This window comes from Chrysemys picta, chromosome 3 (assembly GCF_011386835.1).
Source record: "Chrysemys picta bellii isolate R12L10 chromosome 3, ASM1138683v2, whole genome shotgun sequence".
Taxonomy (NCBI): Eukaryota; Metazoa; Chordata; order Testudines; family Emydidae; genus Chrysemys; species Chrysemys picta.
Window position 1 is genome coordinate 70,585,398 of NC_088793.1, and position 26,829 is coordinate 70,612,226.

The window sequence follows — 26,829 nt, forward strand, 5'->3', positions numbered from 1 at the left end:
CAGATTGAATCTCTTCTCTGCTAAACATGGTTTTCTTCCTCAGACTAATTCCACAGAACAGTTTCCCGTAGACATGAAGCATTCTGGGAAAGTTCCACAGCCCATACGTTTTTGTATGCTACATTACAAACACCCTAACAGAGTAACATGCAGATATCAATGCAATCCCGCCAAGTACAACAATGCTAATACAATTTGTAGCAGGTAATCCTTAGAAGCTATTAGTCTATAGGACACATTGAAATTCAACCTTCAAAGGAAAATACATATCACTATATCAGTACAGGCTTTTTGAATCCTGACAGCATAATGTCAGTTAAAGGATAATCATATACCCAGTCTGCTTGAAAAAAACAAAATCTTGTTCAAATTAGCTAAGGTATGAGTCTGAACACTGAGCAATGTATCCTAGAGAAATAATCATATTATTGCCGTATTGGAAAACACCTGCAGCAGCATGAAGAAAAACATCTGTTTCTGCCATTGACCCCAACCTGGCAGCTGCATCTTCTTAAACTAAATAACCCCTTCATGCTTAGAGATTAACATGTAATTATTTTTATAGTCCCCATTAAGCAATTTGCTACAAAAGTAGTTTCAAAAGCCCTGCCTGCCTGGTCTGGAGTAAGAGCAGCCCACACAGTTTTTTTTCCCAATGGTGCAGTAGTTGTTAAAAAAACTTACTAAGAGCATGTTTGAAAGGACTCATTTTTACACACACAATGTTGAGATGGTGTGGTCACTTGCTGATGTCATCTTAGTCTCTTTTCCCACAAAGCAGTCAGATTATCATAGACGCAGTAGTAGCTAACAGTTGATGGATTAAAGGTATCTGATTTAACGGACCGAGAGCTAATCTGGTTGAGCAATCCCTATGGTCCCACGGCACTACTAGAGCCAGTCTAATCTATTGCAGCTTCTTACTTACTAGCTGGGAGGAAAGAAGGTGCCATCTGTAACTGTCAGAGGCAAAATGATCGATTTAGGGCTGCAGTTGGTTATCTTTCCCAAATTTAAAAGGGTGGGCTACCAGGATAGCATACTAAGAAAGGTTCTTATTAAAAGGCTAAACCTATACTGGCCAGGGGCCCTATTCTCCTGCTACAGGATACAAGGATACAATTTCAGTGGGAATAACTCTCATCCTATGGTTGAGGAACAATGCCCCAGGCAGTCAGAGAGATGTAGCTCGAAGGAAAAGGGAGCAGAATTCACAGCTTTCTGAGGGGCAAGGACCTAGGTCCCCAAACTTTTTATCTCACACTCCCCTCCCTAGAACTGGGGCTGGGAGTGGGGACCCTGCTCTGGGAAGGGGAAGACACGGACAAGGTAAAGGGGACACAGCTGGGACCGGAGCCTAGGCCAGGGGCTAAGGCCGGCAGCTGGGGCCAGGACCAGGAGTGGAGCTGGGTGGTGCTCTCTTCCTGGCCCGGGCCCCAGCCATGCCACCCTGAATGTTCCTCTGCATCCCCCCTAGGGGGGCACGTCCCACAGTTTGGGGACCTCTGATCTAGATGAAAGTCTTCCTGGGTAAAGACTAGCGTATTATTTAATGAGCTACCTAGGGCATAGTTTTGCTATATTATCTTGAAACAACAGAGATCTGGTTCCTCTGCACTGGTTGCTTTCTGTGGGTTTTCCACCACATCGTCACCCATATCCCATAGAAAATCCCTGCTTTCAATATCAATGCTCACAAGCCAAGTTCTTATAATGAGGATCCAACTGTGGCTTGATAAAGTCCAATCAATCTTTCAATTCTTATTGATGGAGGAAATTATAAATTGTTTTGTATCAGATAGGATACGAAGCAAGCTGTCCTCAGCAGTATGTTTAACACTGTAACTACAATCTAAAGGGAAAAATTCTAGCTTTAGGTGTGATCCTCAGTTTTTCAAAAGAGAAAATGGCTTGTTTTCTCATTTTGTGATATGCCCCCTTGTACAGCAAAGCCAGAACGATGGTGGCACAAAAGGACTACAGGACAGTAATATTAACAGTTTATATTAAAGACACAAATACTGTGGAGTTTAGATGTTAAGCTAAAACCCTGTCCTTAGCCCTGCAGATTATGCCTAGATTCTACACTCCATGATAAGAGGAACAGTGAGGAAGGGGATGAAGGGAGAGTGGAAAAGAGAAGATTCCCTCTTTTTTCCTCCTCCTTTCCCCATTTCTTTTTCTCTCCAGTCTTTTTGATCCATCTTTCTCCCGCACATGGAAGCTAAAGCAGGAGACTCAGAGGATAGCTCTCTCACATACACCTTTTACTGCCAGTAACACTTATTAGTTGATAATTGGATCCACATTTCTTTCCTTTTAAAAAAACACAATAAGAATAAATTACAACTGAATTTAGTGCTGTTGCTAAGCTCTGGAGTGACATCACTGGTGACTGAAATCTGGTTGTCCATCACAAATTCAGCATAAATAGAGGCAGAGTCCATTCTGAATTGGAAGGCCTGCCTCTAGAGATGAGAAGGTAGGAAGCAGCTTGTTTTGATTTATGATACTAATTAGTTCTTCTAATGTTCCTCACAGATCCATACATTTAATAATAGATTTTCTGGTTCCATAATAAATTTAAAAATAAGTAAGGCTTTCATGATCCTCACAAGAGTTATTATAGCTACCTGAACCCAAGTGACATGAATTTCACTATGCGGTACAATGAAATGAGCACAGCAGGCAATTGTTCATATTCCTGACTCCTGTATATCAACCAAGATCATGCTCATTTACTTTTCAAGGTCTTTGTTCCCTTGCAATTTTAATCATCTTTATCTCACGTCCTCATGATGACTCTTTGAACAGTGTCTATCTTTATTAAGACTTTAATTCTGATTATGGGTCTTTCAAAATTGCTAGAAGTTGTTTTTACTGCATTTGCCTGCATCTGACAGATAAACTGAAACCCAAATATGGGACTTATCCTGACTAAGAATAATCAAAGGTTTAAAAGAGTGTTACATACCATATCGACCTCAGAAATACTGTCCAAGCTTTCAACCTGTACATCTACCCCAACAGGAATGGCAGGACCTGTGGTAGAATGAGATTTAAACATTTAAATACTATCCTTTTACATCATCTGACTTAGTTACCTTTATAAAATACAGTAGTGTTCAAAACATTTTTGGTCCAATGTTATAATTTCTTGTACCTGTGGTTCCTTGATGAGACAGCCAGAATAATAATCCCAATATCTTTTTTTCCCCTTTGCATGTCTCCAACACTGACTCTACCTGTGTATGGCTCATCCATAGCGGGGGTGAAGCATTTTGGAAAGGTTCCTAATGCAGAGCTAGCCCATTATAAATCTTAGGTCTTTATAAAGAAATCCCAACGAAGATACAAGAAAATAAGAGGAAGAAACCACAATCCTTGAGATTTCACTTTGCTAATAACAAAAGGAATGAAAAAAAAGAAAACCCTCACAATGTGACAAGCTCCATTCATCTTGTGTGAATTTTTGAGAGCTCTGTCATTTTCTGGTCTCAAATTGCCATGTGTTTCTTTGATTATTAAACAATAGTCACTTGTTGGAGACTACTTTTAAAAAGTTTTCAGTCATTCCAAAATGAACAGCCAGATACTGCACAAAGGATAAATAAGCATGAAATCATTCTACAATAAAAGCAAACTCCCTTACTACTAGAAACTATACCATTTTCACAGTGGACAATTACTCTCATAGGGCCAATCCTGCTCATCTTACTCATATTCCATTTTACACCCTATTTTTTAATAGATTTTTCTTTCTCCTCTTCTCTCATTCCTTTGTCCATTGTGGATAATCTCTCCTCTCCCTCCTTTTTCCAATCTCTCCTAAACTGAATTTGAATTCAAAGAAGTTCAATCTGAATCAAACTTTCAGTATTCAGGTGTGCTTGAAGTTAGGTAAAAAGTGCTCACCTGTCCCTAATTTGAAGTCGCTGTCATTATGCAGTTGCTTTAGTTGTGCTTTAGAGAATTTGATGTTGTTACAAAGCCATATCTTGTGTTCCAGGCAAGGACTATGACACCTCCGTGTTTGTATAGTACCTAGCTCAATAGGGGGTCCGGATCCTGATCTGTAAGTGCTACTTTTATATCAATATTAAATAATAATATAATGACATCATCATGAAAACTAATTCCAATAGCAAGCACTTTAAATAATATACATTTACCAAGACAACTAGAAAACCTCTGTTCTGAGAATGCAATAGGGCTTTTAGCTTGCAAGGTATCATCTACCCTACTGCCATTTCTGCTGTGGCACACGGACTCCAACGTCTGTATCCATTTCTGTTGTAGAAAAGGGGAGTTCACACAGCAGCAGGTGCTTCAGTAGGATAAGTCAGCACAGTATCAGCAGGGCATGAATCCAGGTGGATTACCATGACTGGACCACCTGCAATGATATTGCCAGTTCTTTGACACATCCCACTGTGGTACAATACAGTGCAAAGGCAGGGTTAAAGGAGCACTGCAAGTGACATAGCTCACCTGTTCCATTTATATTGCTACAGCCTGCTACAGTCTTCTGACTTCATGCAGTTTTTCAGTACCCGTGGTGTTCTGGAGAAGTATAGCAACAGTCTGAGAAATATTAACCTGACTGAGTTACTGAATGTTTTAACCTTTGGACAAAAACACGTGAGGTGGAATTTCATGTATGTATTTTGGGCTTGATCCTGAAAGGTGCTGAGCAGTCTGACCACAACCAGCAACATACTTCAACATGTGCTTACCTCGAAGCATTAGAGTGGGCCCATTGAAGCAGAAGGTACTCTGCCCTGCCTACTGTGTTGAGGGGTTGCAGGTGGATCCATGTAGTTGTGGATCCACTAGCCACACATGCCACTCATTCCCCCTCCCCACAACTTGCCTTCCTCAAACACTTTTCATGATGCCATAGAGGAGCCCAACAGATGACAGCTGCATGAGGTGAGGAATGCACTGCACAAGCTCCCCACAGAATCCCAGCTTGCAACTGTACTGGTTTTCACAAAATCATAGAACTAGAAGGGATCTCAAGAGGTCATCTAGTCCAGTCCCCTTCACATATGGCAGGACTAAGTATTATCTAGACCATCCTGACAGGTGTTTATCTGATCTGCTCTTAAATATCTCCAATGATGGAGATTCCACAGCCTCCCTAGGTAACTTATTCCAGTGCTTAACTACCCTGACAGTTAGGAAGTTTTTCCTAATGTCCAACCTAACCCCACCTTTCTGCAATTTAAGCCCATTGCTTTTTGTCCTGTCCTCAGAGGTTAACGAGAACAATTTTTCTCCCTTCTCCTTGTAACAACCCTTTTTGTACTTGAAAATTGTTATGTCCCCCCTCAGTCTTCTCTTCTCCAGACTAAACAAACCTAATTTTTTCAATCTTCCCTTATAGGTCATGTTTTCTAGACCTTTAATAGTTTTTTTTTTTTTTGTTCTTCGCTGGACTTTCTCCAATTTGTCCACATCTTTCCTGAAATGTGGCACCCAGAACTGGACACAATACTCCAGTTGAGGCCTAATCAGGGCGGAGTAGAGCAGAAGAATTGTTTCTCGTGTCTTGCCTACAACACTCCTGCTAATACATCCCAGAATGATGTTTGCATCTAGGTTGTATTTCCCTAGTTTGTTTATGAGAAGGTCATGCAAGACAGTATCAAAAGCTTTACTAAACCGCTTCCCCCCTCATCCTGTCAAAGAAAGCTATCAGGTTGGTTTGACACAATTTGTTCTTGACAAATCCATGGTGACTGTTACTTATCACCACCTACTTTTGTTGTCTTATGGGCCCTGGTGATGGGGCCAGGGAGGATTTGAGTTTTATGAAGAGGGAGTCATTAAAGGTGGAAAAGTATGGCACAGATTTTATTCATACTTGAAGGTTTAAATGTGCATACAAATGAATAGAAACAACGTAAGTGCCTAATGTCATTGGAATTAAGCAACTATGCAAGCCCAGTTCAGTCAGGGTATGGTGGTCAGGAGTCAAGAAGCCCTGTGAGCCCCAGTTCCCAAGCTCCCAATCTCCCTAGCTCACCTGACAGGCTGCCACAGAGCCAGGAAGCCTGGGAAGGGGGGACAGGAAACTTTTTAAATTCTGTTTTGGTTCTTCCAACATGTCCCTCCCATGGAAAATTTTGCAGATCTGGTTTTTGACTCTGATTTGCAATTAATTTCTTTTTTTTTTCTGAATGAGAAATTGTCCACCGGAGGGAAATTCCAGTTCCTGCACAGCTGTAGTGGCAGCACTGTTCAGGCAAGCTCATCTGCCTCTTAGTGAGAAAATATCTTTGATGAAATCTCTGCATATGTGAAGGAGAACCCATCCCTGTATTGGAAACAGAGACAGTGACTGTGCAACTCAAGCATTTATTTTTGTATCAGAATCACCCCAGAATTCAAAATGCACTTAGACAGAGTATAACTTTAATAGCTGACAAATCCTTGTCTAGCACAACGGGTGGTGAGTAGCTCATTTTCTTTGAAAACAAATGGGAAAAACTTCCCAGATTATCAATCTGCCTACATTAGACTTTAAAAGAAGACAGGCGTGAGAAGATTAGTGAATAGACTGTTCTCTAGGTCAGTTACTCCCAAGCTGTGGTCTGTAGATACTTGGTGGTCCATGCAGAGCCGGCTCTCCTTGTTCCCAGCTGCTGCATTTTATTGACGACAGATAAGAACATATAAAATTCTTTCTTTATATTACTTTCCCAATTGAGAGATTCCTTTAGTGGCTACCGGGATGCTAAGGTGAATGGGAGGTGAGGCAGCCCACAAAATTTAAAGTGAGAGTGGAGTTGTTCACACTGAGTGCACATGTACAGGTTTTCCCAGTATATGTTTTTTTGCCCCAGTGTAGGTCCACTGGTGGTAGTGATAGTGGAAGCTGTAGAATAAGTGAGTGGCAGGTAATATTTCCATTGTTGCTACCATTGATGGAGCTGAAAAATGAATTTTCCTAATGTAGACAAGGCTTGAGAAATTGTTTAAGAACCCTTTCTCTAGGTCTACCTGTTTAATTAGTGTGGACATTGTTCACCCCTGAAAAAACAGGACTAGCTGGTGAGTAGCAAATCAAATAAGTGCATGCTAGCTAAGAAGATCCCTACATCTTTTCTGATCCAACTGTAGCATTTGCCCACACACCAACCACTACATTTACTGTGGGCTGGGAAGGAATTCATTAGCGGGAACAAACGTGGCACAATCACACCATTTTCTTTTTAGATCTATTTTCACTGTTTTCCTTTTTTAAGCTCTACTTCTTGTCATGTATTTTCCTTTGGTTTCCTTCACACTTTGAGGTGCTGCTGCTGACTGCTTAAGGCTGTTAAATTAATAGTTCACTACAGGCGATAGGAACATGTGTCCACTAGAAACTATAAAAAGCAACAGAGGGTCCTGTGGCACCTTTAAGACTAACAGAAGTATTGGAGCATAAGCTTTCGTGGGTGAATGCCCACTTCATCAGATGTCTGATGAAGTGGGCATTCACCCATGAAAACTTATGCTTCAATACTTCTGTTAGTCTTAAAGATGCCACAGGACCCTCTGTTGCTTTTTACAGATTCAGACTAACACGGCTACCCCTCTGATACTTGACACTAGAAACTAGTCAGTCTCGTTAACCATCAACTCATTTCACATATACCGCCATAGTGAAATTTTGTAAAGTTCTGTTTTTGGTAAACTGTAATGGGGACTTAATTTTTTTTTAAGTGCAAGTACTTTATAAATCAGCAGGTTTTAGTATTTTACTGTTTATTCAGCCTCTTCAATTGACTAGCTGTGGAGTCTAATAAGGTGAAATCAATCAATTAATTTGTATCATACATGTGGCATTTTAATACGTTGATTTCCCATTTGAAGTTGTTTATACTGGTTTAAACCTTGGACACATCCACACCTTCTTCAACTCTGTGATTATTTAGACTATCAAGTGACCTAAAATTATTAAACACATTACTATCAAAAAATGTTGAATATTAAGACAAAAACATCTTTATAACATCGTAAAGGAATGCTCCTTCTCAATTAATTCCAGATCTCTTTAATAAGGTAGACTTTCAAGTAGTTAACAACATCATTTTTCTATTTTTAACAAGGTCATTTTGACTTGCAGTAAAATCAGTGGGGTAGAAACACAATTGTGGTATTAGCCATTATATAAAATTAACGTTCATTAATATTTCTTCTTTGCTCAAACATGTAGGGATGCCATACTGTGGGCCATGGTATGAATGAATAATAATAGTCTTTTTATTAATTCCTTTGATGTCATTGGATAGACAGCATGCATTCACTATAACAATATTAATTTAGTCGACCCAGTGATATGTCTCTCCAGCCTGTTTGTTAGAAAAGATCACTGCTCTGAGTATGACAGTAAGGGAAGGCTTTTAAATTAATTCATTTTCTTATACACAGCTTTATGCTGAACCTTATGTGAGCAGAATAACTAAGTGCCATAGGGATTTAGACCTGACACAGAAGCAGGCACAATAATATTACAGTAGATGACATAGCAGAAGGAGGGATTATAAAATATTAAACTGTTGGTGTCTGACTTTCAGAAAGCCTTAATCCAGACAGCAGTGAAATGACTTTAATTAAATATCTCAAGGATCAAGTTATTTTATGATCATGCAAATATATTTGGTTGTTTAAACATCCATCCCTCAAGGTCTTTGTATATTCGGGGTTATACTGTGGCAAAGCTGCTTCCTTCACTGGGATCATGCAGCAGCAGGATTCCCCGGAGGCATTGTAGACAACTCAGCCAGAAAGACTCCAGGGACACAAAGCAGGCATGGTGACAACTGTCCCTATGTCCGACTTCCACATGCTCAGCTTTGCTGGTTACTGTGGAAGGGGGCAGGACCATGTCCCCAAGCCCTTTGAAATTTCTAGTGCCAACAGCAAACTAGATTTTGTTCTTAGGGCAGAGGTGCAATATGGCTTTTGCTGTAGAAAGCACTTATTATTTATTGTTACTAAATACGTATATTATCATAGGACTGGGCACTAAGTGCCCTGTTGTGCCAGGCTCTGTACTAACAGAAAAGAGAGAAACCATCATGAAAGGCTTGCCAGTGTAATCTTGCGTGAAAAGAAAAAGAAGCTGATGGTTCACAGTACTTCACATTGGATCCCACCAGAGTGTGAGAAGCTTCACATAAAATTCATGTAAATGCCAAACAAAATCCTCACAGTAGATTCCATACTCTGCATACAAAGGCTTAATTCAAGCTATGATGATTTAAATCAAATCACATCCAAAGTCTGTTTACTGCTGCAGTTCACATGGGTGCCTGAACATAGAATACAGATACAAAAAAAGAACAGCAGCTGGGAGGAAAGGGAACATAAATTTACATTTACACCCCCCCCAAACTCTCTACACCTCCCTTGAAAATGAAATGATAGTGCTGCACTCTAATTTTGTATCATCTTTTTCACTTTTGTGCATCCAGGGCTCAGTTTTGTGCTGAGATAAATGGCGGTTATCCAAGTGCAAGGGCCACCCCTAACGGTTCAATCTGTCGTGGTTTTGATACATTACAAAACCCAAAATAAAGACATCCCCTCTCCGGGTGTTCAGTTTAAAGATGGACACATTCAGGAGTCATGAGGAGGGGAGGACTTAGATTGGTGTTTATCATATTCTTACATTGATGACTCTCTTTTTGCTTCCTTCCGCCCCCATAGTTAAGTAAGAGCAAGATCCTGAGGTAACGAAAAAAGAGTGTATGGAATAGATAGAGAGGGAGAAGAAGAAAAATAATTAAACCTGCAAACCCAAATCCTGAGGCCCTTAACTCAAATATTACTGAGGGAAAGTCTGAGTAAAATTGACTTCAATTACTTCTATTGACTTAAGTAGAAATGTTTACTCTGCTTTTCTCAGGCAGATTCCTACCGAAGTCAATGGCAATTATCATTGTTTTTCTTCTTTTCCCTCTCTTCAGCACGTGTGCAGAGCTGAGGTTATGAGAAGATGAAGGAGATGGGAGCCTGCAGGAGAGCACAAGCATATGGAGTGAGTGAAAGGAGGTGTTGCAGAAGGGGAGTGAAGATACAGATAAGGGGAAGCTGGAGGTGGGGTAGCAAAAAGGCGAAGAATAGTACAGAAATGCAGATGGCATGGTGAGTTTGATTTAGCAGCAGGGAACTAGTGAAATTAATCAAATGGATATGAATTCCCATGTAGCCTGCACTCCAATTTATAAGAGAGAAACAGGAATTATTATTAGTTAATTGTATTACCATAGCTCCTAGAAGCCCTTACCATGGACTCAGACCCCATGTGCTAAGCACTGTACAAACGCAGAGCAAAGGATAGTCCCTGCCCCAAAAGAGCTTACAATCTAAGTATAAAACAAAAGACCCCAGATGGATACAGACAGTCAGGTGGGAGAGCACCAGGAAACAACGAGACATTACTGTTCATCAAGACAGGTGGTGCTCTCAGCAGACCAGTGGCTTTGTCAAGTGTTTTGTAGGCATCATGACCAATGAGAGTTTTAAGGATGGGATTTGAAGGAGGATAATGAGGTAGCTTTGTAGATGTTTATGGGGAGCTCCTCCCAAACATGAAGGGAGTTTGGGAGAAACCATGAAGGTGCTTTCTGAAAATGTAACAAGTGGGTGATGGAGGAAGGCATCATGGGCTGATTGGAGGTCGGAGTCACCACCTCAGTAACAAATAAGAGATGATAGGTAGATTGGGAATAGGCCATAAGGGGCCTTGAAAGTGAAGGCACGTAGTTTATGTCTGATGTGACAGAGAAGGGGGAGCCAATGGAGATATTCAGTGGGGTGGGATTGATATGGTCAAAGTGATGGGCTAGGAAATTATCTTTGCAGCAGCATTCTGAATGAAGACAAGTGGGGCGAGATTGTGTTTGTCAAGGCCAGAGAGAAGGATGTTGCAGTAATTGAAACGTGAGATAACACCACCCTGGACGAGAGTTTTAGCTGTGTAGATGGATGAGAAAGGCCATATCTTGGAGATGTTATGCAGAAAGAATCAGCAAGATTTAGACACAGACAGGCAAGACTGTGGTGCTGTCCACGCATTTATTTTGCATATACTTTGTAATTTTCATTTAAATTCCCTGTCTCTCCACATCACTGTGTAAATCGATATGCTACAGCAATTGTATGACTAAAAATTACACAATATTTGTGCTCTGGAAAATGAAGTCTCACTGCACAATACTATGAAATTTTAACAATAGATGTATATTTATTACCTATGTATACACACATGCCAGGCAAACATTTCTTTGATTAGTCTGAACACATTATCACCATGTTTATAAATTGGGAAACCAATGCACAGAGAGATTAGATGATTTGTCCAAGACCACAGAAAGTCTAAGGCAGAGCTAGGAAAACAATCCATTGCATTTCTTGATTAAAAGCTCTCTATATAAAGAGATCTCATTAACAGGAAAATTAGAACAAACATCCTGCAAAACACACTGATTTCTTCAGCAGAGGGGATTGTTTATTCAGGCAATTATGTTAGAGATCGTCAGCTTACAACACTCAATCCTCTGGTCTCTGTGTTATGAACAAGCACGTGATACCGCTCAACTCTTCTCACTAAATTCCAGAGTGTAACAAGTGTGCAACAATCTAGAGCCACTTCCTTTGGATGAATCTACCCATTTCCCTGCCTGATCACAGAATCAGTATATTTCTGATTATCATGGCAACATAATATGCAAAAAGTATATGTCGTATTCTTGTCCAATTCTTTGCCATCATCTCTTCCCTACTTCAGGGCTTGAAAAAAAACTCAAACAAAATGCATATGCACATCAATTTATAGTAGAGTACTGAGAGTCTAAGAAACTGCATAGCAAAGCTGCCAAACTCCATACACTAGTTTGAAAATCAGCTCTGGTTGTTACATTAACTGTGTTCCTGGAATTACCCACATAGATTTAAGTTACTTAATAACCAGTTCTCAGAGTCCCTCCATAGTAGATGACACTCCAATACCTAAAGCCATGTGAACTTCCTACAGGCTGATTTTAACCAAATCCCAATTTTCTTTATGCTGGTTTACATCTGCCAAAAATTCAAGAATTCTGCATGTGAAGCTGTAAGGTAAAACTAACATATAGCAGCGTCTCAAGATTTTCTGACTGTAGGATTTTTGCTTATGGCTCTTCAAAATTTAGATCAACATACATTTTTCACACTTGGTGAAGAATTGCATATTAATTACTTACAATATTTAAAGCAAAACCGAAATCCAGCAACAAATACTCTCTTCAAACTGCAACAAACCCTGGGTCTACTTAAAGGTCAGTGTGGCTACAGAACATACTGTTGAATTAAACAGCTGTTGATCAGTCATAGAAAGATGTCAAGAGATTTTTGGTCTCACTAATCCTTGTGATCATTAGGAAACTGCTACATTTTTAATCCTGTCTCTCTGCAAACTAAACTGTTCAACCACCAAGGCTCCAGATGCTTAGCCAAATTCCCCACCCACTGCCACTAATGAGGAGCAAACAAAGAAAATCTCTCTATTGAAAGGGAGCTGGAGGAGGTACAGAGCTGGGAGGGGATGAGCCCTCCCACTCCTCCCTCCCCCTCTAATGGGATGAGTGGTAATGCAAGGAAGGAAGAGGGCTTGTCCTGTTGTTATTGTATAACGTGATCTTCATTTAATACAAGAGCGCTACATTATTCAAACATATCAACTACACCTGTAGTTTAATACTGTAAATACCTAGGGCAGGTCTACACTAGAAGCACTACATTGGCTGCACCACGTCTGGTGAAGATGCTCTATGCTGATGGGAGAGCGCTCTCCCGTCGGCATAATTACTCCAACTCCAAGAGAGGCAGAAGCTATGTCAGCGGAAGAGCGTTTCCTGCTGACATAGCACCGGTGTTGACAGCGCTTAGGTCACTGTAACTTGCGTCGCTCGGTGGGAGGGGGGTCTTTTTCACACCCCTGAGCGACGTAAGTTAGATCAACGTAAGCAGTAGTGTAGACCTGCCCCTAGATGTCTATATCTCTGCACAGAATTTTCAAACTTGGATGCATAATCCGCATTCAGGCACCTAACCCATCTGGGGCCATGTTGACATAAATGTTCTTAGCACAACTGGGCACTGAGCCCAGTTGGGGTCCATGGGCACTATTGTAATACAAATAATAGCAACAAGGAAGTAGCCTGATTTTAGGAGGTGTTGGGCGCCTTTCATTCTCATTGAAGTAAATGGGAGCAATAATTTAAGTAAGCCTGCTCCTGTGAATAAATTTATTCATGTGCTTAAGTGTTTGCAGGATTGAGATTTGAGGCTTAAGGAGAGGCTTTGGGTCTTAGCCTGCAAACACTTAACGTGCTAAACTTACTGAGTAGTCTCATTGACATCAGTGGGGCTACTCAAGTGACTACAGTTTAGCATGTGCACAAATGATTGCAGAATCAGGGCTTTCAGTTTGCATGTCTCCTCCTTTGTGTTGCTATGTTTAAGGAATTTGTTTGGGTCTGGCTGGAGCATGCTTATGATGCACTGTGAGCCACTGGGCTTTTAGAACAATTGAAACATTTGTTAACAGACAGCTTAAAGAGCCCTGGAGTGTCTTAGTGCTACTTTAATAGCTCTCTAATTCATCTTAAAACCAATTTTTCTTGATGCTACCTCTGAGACAATGGACGTGCTCATTTTTTTTAATGCTGCAACTCTGCTAAAACACAAGAGTTTGTAAGAGACCATGAGATACTCCTTGATAGACACTTGCTTTGCACCTTCAGAGATCTGGGTTCAAATTCTGAGTTAGGTCAGAATTGAAAAACAAGCATTGATTTCATCCCAGATTGTGTACATCACAAAACCACTTCACAGTTCTGACAACAGGCAGTTGCTGTTAAACCAGGTCCGGGATGGTAATAGCAGGAATAGCTGCAGCCCCAGATTAATTTCAGCTGGCAAAACTCTGTGGAGAAATGTATACAGCAGTGTACTGTGCCTGGCTCACGAGCGCTAAATTCCCTACATTTTATTTTTAAAATGTTGATTGAATTTTGGAGCTCTGGAAAGATGCCAGATTAACCATCCTGGAGACTGAATTCTGGGGTTGGGAGCAGACCCTCAGCTGGTGTCAATTGTTATAGCTCCAGCTATAAGCCAACAGATCTATCTATGTTAGGTATGATATGGCGCACGTTACTGTAATATCTGAGCACCCCAAAAGTGCTTAGGTGCCCAACTCCTATGGAAATCAATGACAGTTAGGCACTAAGGGTACAGCTCCACTGTGATAGAAGCATGGCTGCTGCTGGCCCAGATCAGCTGACTTGTGCTGGCGGGGGTCAGGCTGCAGAGCTAAAATTGCACTGTAACTGTTTGGGCTTGGGCTGAAGCCTGGATTCTGAGGCCTGTGAGTGGGGACGCTCTCAGAGCCCAGGCTCCAGCCTTGGATTCATTCACAGAGCAGGGAAAGCAAGATGCCTCCAAGAGGCAATTTAATTAATCTGTTTCTAAAAACTCCAAACTAACTCCCTCCATTTATTTCGGTTTGCATCAAAATGTGTGAAATTTACCAGGTTTCAATGTGAAAACTGACATTTCACACACACACAAAATGTTGCGTAAAGAGAAATTTTGGGGCCACAAAATGGCCTTCACCAAAACTGTATTTTTTTCATGAAAAGTATTTACTGTTTTCACACAGCTCCAATTCAAGAGTAATCATTGATGTGCAGCAGTAAGAATAACTGAGATTCACCTTCCAGCCTCTGCATGTGTTTACTGCAATTTAGGGTTTCAACATCCCCCGTCTCCAAGCTGATCAGTGTAATGCTAAAGACTGTGGTACATGGCAACTGAATCGGATTTCAAACACACCAATGTATCTTCTCTGACTGCTGAATATATAGGCCCTGATACAGTAAGCTACTTAAGCACGTGCCTAACTTTAAGCACAGGAGCACTGACTTCAGTGGGACTACTCACAGGCTTAAAGCAAGGCCTATACTTAAGTAACTGCTGAATTGGAACCAGGCAGACTTCCAGCAGGCCGAGACTTATAGTAGGATAGCTCAGAAGACAGCATTTGACATTTGTATCACAGGTTTTTTAGGAGTGCAAATGGGCCTGGATCTGAACATAACCAAAAGCCCAGATCTGAACATCCCTGAATTTTGGGTAAGTTTCTTATCCCGATGGAGTCCAACTACTAAATACAGATTCAAATAGGAACCTCATCACAAATGGCCTAAGTGGCCTATGCAACCTGAATAATGAATGGAACTCATTGAAGAGTAGGTAAAAAAATATGGAGCAGCTTATTGTAGATGAATCTGAAAGAAGCGAGGGAAAGTTCAGATACCTTATTCCCAGGGCATTGGGTTGTGATCCCAGGAATGGTTTGCCACTTGGGAAGGAAAAAAAAATCCTGGAAAACTCTGGAGGACAGAAAGACATTTTCAGATTAGTCTTGAGCTCCTTTTCTATGGGTCTCACTCACATCCAGGAACATCTTGTTGTATAAAACACCCTCTATGGGATGCAGTTTAGAAGGCATAAGGTTCAGGCCAGTTCTCTGAATAGCAGAATTTTGTGCTGGGTACTCATGTGATATAAGCTACTGTGATTTTTTTTATGGGTATAATCCTACCGAACGCCTTAGAAGATAGGAAGGAGTGGGCTGCATTGAAGTTGCCTGAAGTCAGTATTTGCAATCTGCTGTTCTGCCAGCTCCAAGACAAAGATTTTGTCATTTCCCTTTAATTTCAGACTCTGCCATAGAGTTCAAAAGCTCAGAGTTCTGTCAGTTTCCTTTGATATCAGTCTCCTTCTCTTCATCTGACTTTCAATTGTTAAAATGAGATAGCAGCAGTGGACTGTGAGGACAAAAATTCCACATGTGACTAAAATGAGATTGATACATCTTTTCAGACATGCATTTTGCAGGTTAAGTCTCATTCTGAGGCCAAAATAGTGGCTATGCAAATAAGATCAATCCCAAGTTCAGAGAGGAGTGAGAAGGAATTGTAACACTTTATTATTATTTATACTGTGGTAGTAGCTAAAGGCCTCCACAAAGGTAGGAGCCTTATTGTACTAGGTGCTGTACATACGTAGTTAGAGACAGAGCCTGATCTAAAGAGCTCACAGACTAAAAAGACACAAATGGAAGGCACTCAGGGCAATTGCTCAAATCATGATAGAAAAAAACAAATCTGGGAGGCCACAGTATAAAATCTGATGTGTCTGAACTGCAGACCAGTCTTTGGTGATTCTGTACACCCCATAAACTCCTATTTATTTTTTGTTGGGTAAACAGTGTCCTTCCACAGTCCATGCCTCAAGACACGGACTATGGACTCCCCACTAGTACTTGAGCTTTAACGGCATTTGAACTTCAGCCTCCTCCCCTCCCCTGACAGATCAGCTAGCTCAATGATAAAGCCACAGTTACCTCGAGCTAGAGATTTGTGTGTGCAGATGGGAGTTAGGTTAGAGTTAACACTCAAGTTATACCTTGAACTAACAATGCTGTGACAACGTATGCTCTTAGTCTATGGGTTTGGTCTCAAGAGGCATTAAAGACAAACAAAACTGTGGGTGCTCAGCACGTGTGGGCTTAGCCCTAAAACAGATACAATCAATTAAGTTCAGACACAGGCTACATTCAGTAGGTTGAGTATCACTGTACTGGGGGAAGAGAGGGGGATTGTTTGTGTGTTTTCCCATTTTACTGCTGGATTATCATTGCAGAAGAAGTGAGTTTTACCCTAACCTTTGACACTAACCCTATGTGAGCCATTTATGCCTTCAGTCACCCAACTGTCCATAGGTGCTGATAAAAGTATTATTCAACAAGTGCAGCAAGATCTAGTTGACATTCTATATGGATAAGTATAACATGAGCATTAGGTTGTTTCTCAGCAAAGAAGGTACAGCTATTTTGAGTATCAACTAAAGCTGCTTATTCACAGGCTCCCTATAAAATATGAAACATCATAGATGAAATGCTTAACATGGGTGTTTAAAGAAGAGAACCCAACTAAAACATTTACATAATCTTTAAATATTAATATTTGTAAATAATACCTGAACATCTGCTGGCTTGAGCAAGGTCACTGGCATGGAGATAACTCCAAAAGGGTCAGAACAAATGCAATCTATTTTAGGACGGGAGGAGGCTGCATAGAACATTAGTAAAGCAACAATCTTTGTCATTATCACTTTACCCAATAGCTGTCACTAATGGGTTGACATCAGGCAAGACTTAACTATGACAGTTGGGCTGTTAATAACATTGCTTACATAACGTCTGCTCTAGCGCTTTACAGCGATAACTTTTCTTGGATACTTCACCTGCCTTCTAATATTCTTCCCCAGTCTCTCCTTGGATAACTCTTGCTCATTTTTCTCAGGTTTTACAAACATGCTACATGACACATGATTTCACTACAATCTAATACTACTGCCTAGGTTCCCTGGGAAATATTTCTATTTGGGTTTGTGTGGAGATGACAGTCATTTTCATTTGGAACATAAAGTTATAGGCCTGATTCACAGTATGTTACTCTGCTTTACAACACTCTGAAAGTGAAAAAGGGCCTTACAATGGGCACAGGTTACAGTTACACCCATCTTTAAGGCCCCTTTACACTCCCTGAGCAGGACAAAAGGGCCTTAGATTATATGAGAATCAGGCCCCATTGACTTCAGTTTTACACTGGTATAACTCCGTTGGAGTAATGCAGTGGTGAATGAGGCCCTATGATTTTACAATGCATAACAATAAAAATATATAAATATAAACTGGATATAAAAAATATATCCAGTTAATTTACTCTATTTTTTCCTAATCTTTTTCTATATGATTTATTTTAGCACTAGAAATATACACAAGATTTTTTGATACCACAGGAACCTAAACATCCAGCTCCTGTCACAAAGTTGTCCGGTTGCATTTGATTGGTGCTTACATAGCCTACAGTCTAATATAATTAAGTTGTTGCCAAGGTTAGTTCTTAGCCATACACAGTTAAATCCTGTTCAGCTGCACCCATTTACTGACACCCATTGTCAGCCTTGGGCAATTTTGCTAGTTCAAACAAGGCCTTTGTGAGATGTCATTGTTTTCAGCAGAAATTACAGAAACATGGTCTCCACATCCATTCCCCACCTCCCGCCAAGATGCTTGCAAAATCTCATCTCTGAAGCTGAAAGTGCAATTTTCTGAAATGTCTTCAAATGCAGCTTCCAATAGTCTGCTCATTAAGTTGATGAACATTGGGTTGAAGTAACTGATTTTGCAAAAACTGCTTCAGGTTTTTAGGATCTTGCAGGATCCTAAAGATTGTATTGTTTTTTTAAAATACTCTGTTAAATTGGGCAAAATATTTAAAATACACTGTATTAAAGTTACAAGAATGACAATGTAAACACGCCTTTATTTATTTGGGTGTGAAACATACAAAGAGACACCTCTCTCAGGCTCTGGGCACACAGATAAAATATTAAAAATACAATAAAAGACAGAAGAAAATAGAACAATAGAACAATAGCAGCAGGTCCCATAAAACCTAGAACTTCAGCACAGAGCACAACAAAATCTTGTCCTTCAGCTTCCACACCAAATGCATAGCAGCCCGCCAGAAAGAACATCTCCTGGAGATCACTTGATTCAGGCTATTTCAGACCAAGTGAGGAGAACAGATCCCAAAGTAGAGGGCCTGCCTCAGGAGATTCCCCACTAGCCGCGCCCTCTTGTATAAAACAAGGAGATTCCAAGCCAAGTCCTACTCTTCATCACACTTGTAGCAGTATCATGAGAGAGAGAGAGAGACAGTGACGTACTGTCTACTTCAAGTGTTCAAAGATCATGAGGCTAGCTTGAAAATCCTAAGATTTTTAACAATAAAAGATGCTTAATTCTTTTTTATTTGCATTCCAGTATCTGAGCCTTTAGGGTGCACTTGGATCATGTGTTTTTCTTTGCTACCACAGTGACTAGAAACTTACTGCTTTTTTCCCCCATGAAAGCAGAGATTCTCATGTAAACACATGACTCCAGAAGTTGGGGCTTTAAGTAAAACAGCAAAAGTCATGAGACTCACAATAAAATCATGAGAGCTGGCAACACTCAACTAGGCAGGTCTCCGGCAATGTAGGGCTTTTTAGGTCAAAATCAACACTTTCAACTCCATTAGGAAACCTATAGGCAGCCAGTCAGTTCCAGAAGTCCAGGTCATGTGCTCACAGTGACATGCTCCACTTAAGCAACAGGCTGCTGCACTCTGTACTCATTTCAGGTTCTGAACAGAGTTACAATACAGCATCTTCTTACACAATAGATTTGTTGGCTGAGTGTATCCTGAACTATTACTTGTAAACTGAGTAAATTTGATCTGGAATCATTGGGAGATAAACATGGATCCTACAGTGCCATTTTGCATTCTGTTTTGAGAATACAACCATACTTATTGCATTTTTGTCTACTTTCTTTCTGACTTTAAATAACATTTTAATATAATGCTGAATAATATGGTTACAATTGCCAACCACTGCAGTCATAGCAAGATAGGAATATAGATTACAGTCAGCACAGCCTTTCAGATTATGTAGTCTAACGTGAGCATGTGGTAAATACAGGTCTGTGCTGGACTTTTTTACCCTTGTTTCCTTTGGTAAAAATGTGCCATGTTGTGTAAGGAATGCCTGGCCCCTTCCTCCTAAATTATCAGTACAGTGTGTCTCCATTTTAAAGGCAGTTCACACAGCCATGAGTGTCTGAGCTTGCCCTCCTCACTTCTGGGAGGGTCGTTAGCAGCACAACCCCAAGTGGTTTATTTTTTCCAGTTTTAGCATTTTACTTCTGCCCTTTCATTTCCATCAATAGGGGGATCCATCCAACCCAAACCTTTCAGCACCAAAACACAGCCCTCTACTGCTTGAGCTAAAGGAGAACTCCTGTAGCTATAGATAAGTAATAGGCTTGTTATAATCACTGAAGCCAGTCATCAGAGGGGATACATCATTGCATGCATGCAGCCAGTGTTTTACACCACTGCTTCCTGCTTGGAAGCAGGAGAAAAACAGATAACCAGAAAAGTTGCTGTACCAGAAGCAGTTACAGGAAAACTTCTGTAGTTAAAAACCTTTACCTCTTGACCTCCCTCCTTTAAGGACTCTGCATAAGGAGGCGGAGGACTGATGCTGACTTACAGGGCCAGGGACTCAGTCTGAGCAGTGGAGCAGGGCAAAATACCGGAACATTCCTAGTTTTTAGGGACATGTGGTCACCTTAGCCTGGTAGCCGCTTGAAAAAGGACAGGCGAGGCTTTCCAGAACCTAGTTGTCTGTTAGGAAGACTGAGGGAGCATCTTTGATCTGCTGGCTCCTGATATGTGGTGGCAGGAACTAGCTCTCTGCCCTCTGCAGTAGCTTCTCCCCTCATCTGCTCTTTTTCCCACGTAGCTTTTCTGGGCTAGAACCAGCTACAGGGAGGATTACGTCAGGGCTGCCATCGCCACTGCTGCCATGATCTACCTCTGGAGTAGCGAGCAGGGATCATCCTTTAGAATCAAGAGGGTGGCTCCTAAGCAAATTCCTGTGGTTGATGAGTGGGGAAAGGATGGAAAGGTGTTGGTGGGCCTGGTTCCTCCTCCTCCTAAGTTGTTGTACAAGGTTATGAGAAATCAGGTTTACAACTAGACAAAACTATTCTGGTTCTTCTGTGAGCATGCAGAGTGACCTGGCTGATGATTTATCTGTTTAATTATTTTATGATTTAATCATGTCAACTCAGAAGCTTATCATGAGCCTTCTTCACAACTAGAAATAAACATCCAACTAATAACTGTAGCTGTTCTTCCCTTCTAGACACAATTCTCAAGCAGAGTGAAATATCATTTAAGAAAAGGTCCAGATCCATGCTCTTGGAAGCACTACTCAACTGAAGGAGAGCTTACCGATAGAAAGGAGTCTGTCTGTTCTCCTAGGGTACTGGAGGCCAAAGTCTGCTACAGTTACCTTGGAGTATCCACTGAAGGTACTGGGGTTCTTTCCACCTTACACAGAGGTAGGAGAGAACAATCTGGCTCAGAGATATTTTCCCAAAACAAATTAACTGAAAAATAGACAGAACAATATTCCTACCTCCAAAAGCTGGCCTCATGGTGAAATCGTGGTCATCGACTCTCAAAAGCTGTTCTGTTTTTCCTTTCCGAGTTTTGGTCATGTCATGATTCTTCTTATAGATGTGGCTGTAAAAGATGAACAACAGGGCTGTTTGTTACGCCAGATCTGTAATCATTGTACCCGAAGTGACTCTAAAAAGATGACACCTTAGTGGATGAGAGTTATTTTGTCTCGCTGGTTTCCATGCGATGTTAAGGAGTAGCAATATGTATGGTAGTTTTGTCTGAGCAGCTCCCCGCTGCCGGAATTACCATGAGAGCAGCAGGACTTCTGGGCATGGTGGCGGGGGAGGCAGCGTGGAGGAGACAGGGATGCCCTGCTGCAGCTACTAGCATGGAATTACCATGCATACAGTCCACAGCCATATTTTTAATGTCCATTTCTAAGTCTAACAAGGTTCTCTCCGCTGCCAGCCCTGCAACTTCAGCATGGTCTCTGAGAATCAGGCTGTGCCCTTTCTACTTCAGATATCATTACTGTCAAAAGGATTCTAGAATGAGAGTGTAGCAGGTAATTTTGCTGAGGATACTCAAGGTAGGCTAGGAAGCATTTGCTTTTCTGCTGCTACGTTGTTTCTTTTGTGCTGACTATAGTAAAAATAGGGTTCGATCTAAAAACTAAACTGATGTGACTTGGACTTCAAACAGGTCTGCCCACTATCAAGGTGAGTGAGGTAATATCTTTTAATGGATCAACTTCTGTTGGTAAAAGAGACAAGCTTTCAAGCTACACCTGACCTGAAGAAGAGCTCTGTGTAACTTAAAAACTTGTCTCTCTCACCAGGTTGGTTCAATAGAAGATATTACCTTGTCTTGCTAATATACTGGAACCGACATGGCTACAACAACACTTCATACAGTATCAAGGTGACATTATTGTAGATTCACTTTTGTTTGACTATATTTATGCACTGTCATATGATGCTCTCAGTCCACTGTACCAATGGGAGCTGTGCGTGTGGATCGGGGGAAGCTTGTTTCCCATAAACCTTAGTAGTAATAAAATCACTCCATTCCCTCCAGGGTATTAGTATTGCATTGTTCTCACTCTACCTGAAGTCTACCTTAATTCTTAGTCCTCCATTGCCCTGTATAGCAAGTGAGAAAATGAATTCATTTTTCATTCAGATATAATGGAATATACCACAAACTACAACCACAGTAAGGAGATAGCAACAAGCCCCTGAATAAAGGGCTAAAAAAATTAACCAACCAGCATACACTGGGAATTCAATTATAGTCCTGTCAGCTAACTGTCCCTTGCACCTCTAAGAGAAAATCCGATTCTGCAATCACAACAGTTCCACATCAATATAGGAGGAAGGATTAGAATAATTAAGATCTCTGAACCCCTTTGCCCTGGAAGTGAGACCTTATAAGATCTAAATACTGCTGCAATTAATGATCAGAGAGTTACTAAGAAAATAAAAGGGGTGAGGCAGGACAGTTAAATCTATTTGTTTGGGGGGGTCATTGGCTGGTAGAGGCAGAACTTGAGTGGAGGAATTGGAACTCTATGTTGGCAATAGTGAATGCAAGAAAAAAAGATACCAAATGAGGATGAGAAGTTTCCAACAAAAACAGAGCTTAAAAATAAACACATGAATGATCCACTGAAATCAGTAAGGATCAGGTCTATGAGTAGAAGTGTTTCTCAGCATGTGTGTTAAATACTGGTGTTGTCTGTTTGCATATAAAGTTAATTAGGGCATGATGATGAACAGGTGGAAACACTGGCCAATATTCTGTGCTCAGTTACAGATATGCGCAACTCCATGGGTGTTAACTGAGTAGCACTCTTATTAAAATCAGCTGTGCTACTAGAGGGTACCAAATGTTGCATCTATTTTGAAAAAGGTTGTAGGGCTGATCTAGAGAATTATAAACCAGTGTAAGCCTTACTTCATTGGGGGTATATTAGTTGAAATAATAATTATGAACAGAACTATTAAACAGTTAGATGAACATGATATGATAGAGCCAAACCAGCATGGCTTCTGTAAAAGAAAAGAGTGTATCTCTCTAATATGTTAAAGTTCTTTAAGTCAACAAAATAGCAAATTAAAGAGAACAGCTAATAAAATTGATTTGGGTTTTCAAAAAGCCTTTGACAAAGTCTCTCACCAAAGGGGTGTATTAAGGAAACTAAGTAATCATGGGGTGAGGTGTAAAATACTGTTATGGATTGGAAACTAGCTAAGAGGCAGAAACAAAGTAGGAATAAATGGTGGATTTTTACCATGATGAAAGGCCAGCAATGGGGTGGCCCAAGATCTGTACCAGGACCGGTGTTGTATAACACCTTTATTAATGACTTGGAGAAAAGGTGAACAGAAGAGGTGGCAAAATTTGTAGTTGACTTGAAATTATTAAATTACTCATGATTAAAGAATTTGGTGAGGAACTTCGGGACAACCAAACAAAGTGGGTAGCACAGTGGTACATGGAAACTGGTATTAGGCAAGCGGCAGACAGAGTCAATTTGATTAATTTCATGTACTCCTCTCTACATACATGCACATCATACATCATTTGAAATCTTATTATGTCTACTTTAAGATGAGGTATGATGTGGAGCTGTCAAGTGGTGCTATTACCAAAGAAACAGGGATAAATAGTGACACCATCTACATGTTAAAAATGATCATTTTAAACTAACAGAAATGAATGCAAATATTTCTATGATTCTGTGTATTATTGCAAGACATAAAATTGGATTTCTTTGTGAGTTCAAAGCATCACAACAACAATGTAAAAGAAAACCTAACAATAAATCTGTACAAGTATCATTGAAATGTAATAGCGCTGGTGACATTTCTAGTTATCATCATCATCAATTTTTTCATCATTATGATCTCTGTCGAGAATGAATAGGTTACCACGATTTTCATTGCCTTGGCATTTACACAGTTCTGTACAGGGAACATTGTTCTGACTACAGACACAGCTGACTGCGCAGTGACCCCTACTGGTACAACTAAGATTTTGTAGAAGCTCAGATGTCATTGGGCCCTTGAAGAATATAGGATGTAGGTTCATGATCCACATTTTCCCATCCTTGTTGCAAAGGTGATTCAATATCTAGTTTATCTATGCGTGAAGACATCCAAACCTTGGTTTGCCAAGATGTTTTTCTGACATGATCTTCAAAACTGTCCTGACATGGTGGGAATTTGGCCAGTGACATGTCCTTTTTAATGGATTGTTTGAGGTGCAAGCAATTCAGGTCTTTGTGGGTCTCCTTTTCTTTCTTGCTTTGGTCATACACCACTGCTATCAAATTCCTTGCTGCAGAAATTGTGGCTTGTCCATCACTTTCTCCCAATATGACAAGATCTCTCAAGTGGTAGGCTCCCTTTATTCTGACAACATTAAACACAGATTTTTCCTCCAATACCAAATAGGGATAACACAGAGTCACATCCTGGTAATGCATGCACTCCTGGAAGTATGTTGCAGAAGTCATGTGTGCACGCGTCACAAATTGCATGCACTGGTATAAAGCGATGCTTATCAATTGTCCTGGGAATGGTCCCTGTCTCAATCCATGTGTTATCTGTATGTTCCATTTTTGAAAAGGAATGAACAGCAAGCACCAAAACACCTGTATCAGATGACCGAATTATTATGCTTTCTTTCATGCCGAGAGACCAAAAGGTCATATAGGCACATAGAGCATACAGAAGCATCCTTGTGTGCACTTACTCTTGAGTACTGTACAAATCTTGGGCTTCTTCAGTGCTTCTATGGATGATGGAATTTGCTACTTTGCTATTGGAAAAGCCCCCTATAAGAAGTAATGCCTGTGCTGGATGTACTTCTATATTCTCGGGTGCTTTTTGAACCATATAATCACAGAGGAATTTTACAAGTGACTGCTTGTTGGATGCCATGTTTAGAAACTTCTTCCATGGAGGCACAGGGAATCCACCAATCACCTAGCATTTCTTGCATGCAACCTTAGATCCTGTCCAGCACTGTCTTTTTGCAGTTTTCACAGAGTTACTATTGTCATATCTGTCAATGACTGATTACAGAATTAGCTTTGTCAAATCCTTTTAGGACCTGCCTCAACTATTCAGCAACCAATTCATCCAATGTGTGGAATTTGTCTACAGCCATCATTTGTATTTCAGCCATGGCATCTCTGATATACACAGTGGTTTCTTTGTTGCATGGTCTTAGCTCATGGATTCTTTCAGCCTGCGCTTCCAGCTGATGCCCTAATTCAGTTTTGCCTGTTCTTCTCATCGTTCTATCAGCATGGAAGAGGGACATAAGAACATTATCTTGAAACATTATCTCTGCATCTAGCTCAGGACAGGTCTCTGCAGAAAACAATTTCTGGACTGCTAGTTGCTATGATTGTCCCTCCCTTATCAGACACAGGCCTGGTCCACACTAACCCCCCACTTCGAACTAAGGTACGCAACTTCAGCTACGTTAATAACGTAGCTGAAGTCGAAGTACCTTAGTTCGAACTTACCGCAGGTCCAGACGCGGCAGGCAGGCTCCCCCGTCGATGCCGCGTACTCCTCTCACCGAGCTGGAGTACTGGCGTCAACAGCGAGCACTTCCGGGATCGATCCGGGATCGATTTATCGCATCTAGACAAGACGCGATAAATCGATTCCAGAAGATCGATTGCTTACCGCCGGACCCGGAGGTAAGTATAGACCTACCCTTACATTTGATCTTCTTGGCCATGTTGGCAAATGTTCTGATGCCAGATTTCTTGATTGGGCTGAAGAAACTACATGTCCCATCAGAATCAAGTGCATCTCTCTCAAATCTCTCCATTTGTTCTTCACCAACATCTGCTATTTTCAGCAGAGACTCTTGTACATCTGATATTACATGTAGTCCAGTAGATGCATTGATAAGCATCTCTGGATGATTCAGGGTCAAATTGGTTTGTCATATGTTGATGATATGGTTGATAAGAGTTGTAACATGCTCTTCATCCCTCTTCAGTGCAGAGGAAAGGACTTGTTTATGGACTTTGTCTTCTCTACTTGCTGTTAGACCATATCTTTCTCTCATAGCTTTTGCATATTCATAATATGAAGCTGTGTATTGCCATCTCTAACACTAATACTTTCTGGTGCACAAATGTCACTGAATTAAAAAGCTAGTTTCTAGAATATTTCATAGGCTAGTACAGCATTTATAGGCCAATACAAATTAAAACCTTCTACCAGGCAGACCATATGCTACATTGTATGTACAAAAGCTTACCACTGGAGAAGCATTACATTAGGAATTCTTGTATAGTGGAACCTCAGAGTTACAAACACCTCAGGAATGGAGGTTATTCATAACTCTGAAATGTTCGTAACTCTGAACAAAACGTCATGGTTGTTCATTCAAAAGTTTACAACTTAATATTGATTTAATACAGCTTTGAAACATTGCTTTGCAGAAGAAAAATGTCGCTTTTAACCATCTTAATTTAAATGAAACAAGCACAGAAACAGTTTCCTTACCTTGTCAAATCTTTTTTTTTTTTTTTAAACTTGCCCTTTTTTTTAAGTAGTTTACGTTTAACACAGTACTGTACTGTATTTGCTTTCTTTTTGTCTCTGCTGCTGCCTGATTGTGTACTTAATGGTTTCAAATGAGGTGAGAGGTTGACTAATCA

At 40.6% G+C, this 26,829-nt stretch overlaps 1 protein-coding gene across 3 annotated transcripts in view; it reads right to left on the minus strand.

Moving 5' to 3' along the window:
• GABRR2 (gamma-aminobutyric acid type A receptor subunit rho2) overlaps window positions 1-26,829 on the minus strand; it is a 64,040-nt gene that overhangs the window by 21,305 nt on the left and 15,906 nt on the right. The window contains exons 1-3 of one of the 3 annotated variants that reach the window (XM_042857578.2): window positions 4,492-4,625; window positions 4,173-4,396; window positions 2,975-3,042 (exon numbers count right to left, since the gene is read on the minus strand). In XM_042857578.2, the coding sequence (XP_042713512.1) occupies window positions 2,975-2,977 (3 nt within the window). In that variant the 5' untranslated portion in view covers window positions 2,978-3,042; window positions 4,173-4,396; window positions 4,492-4,625. The other 2 variants (XM_042857579.2, XM_024103022.3) reach the window with 2 other exon arrangements.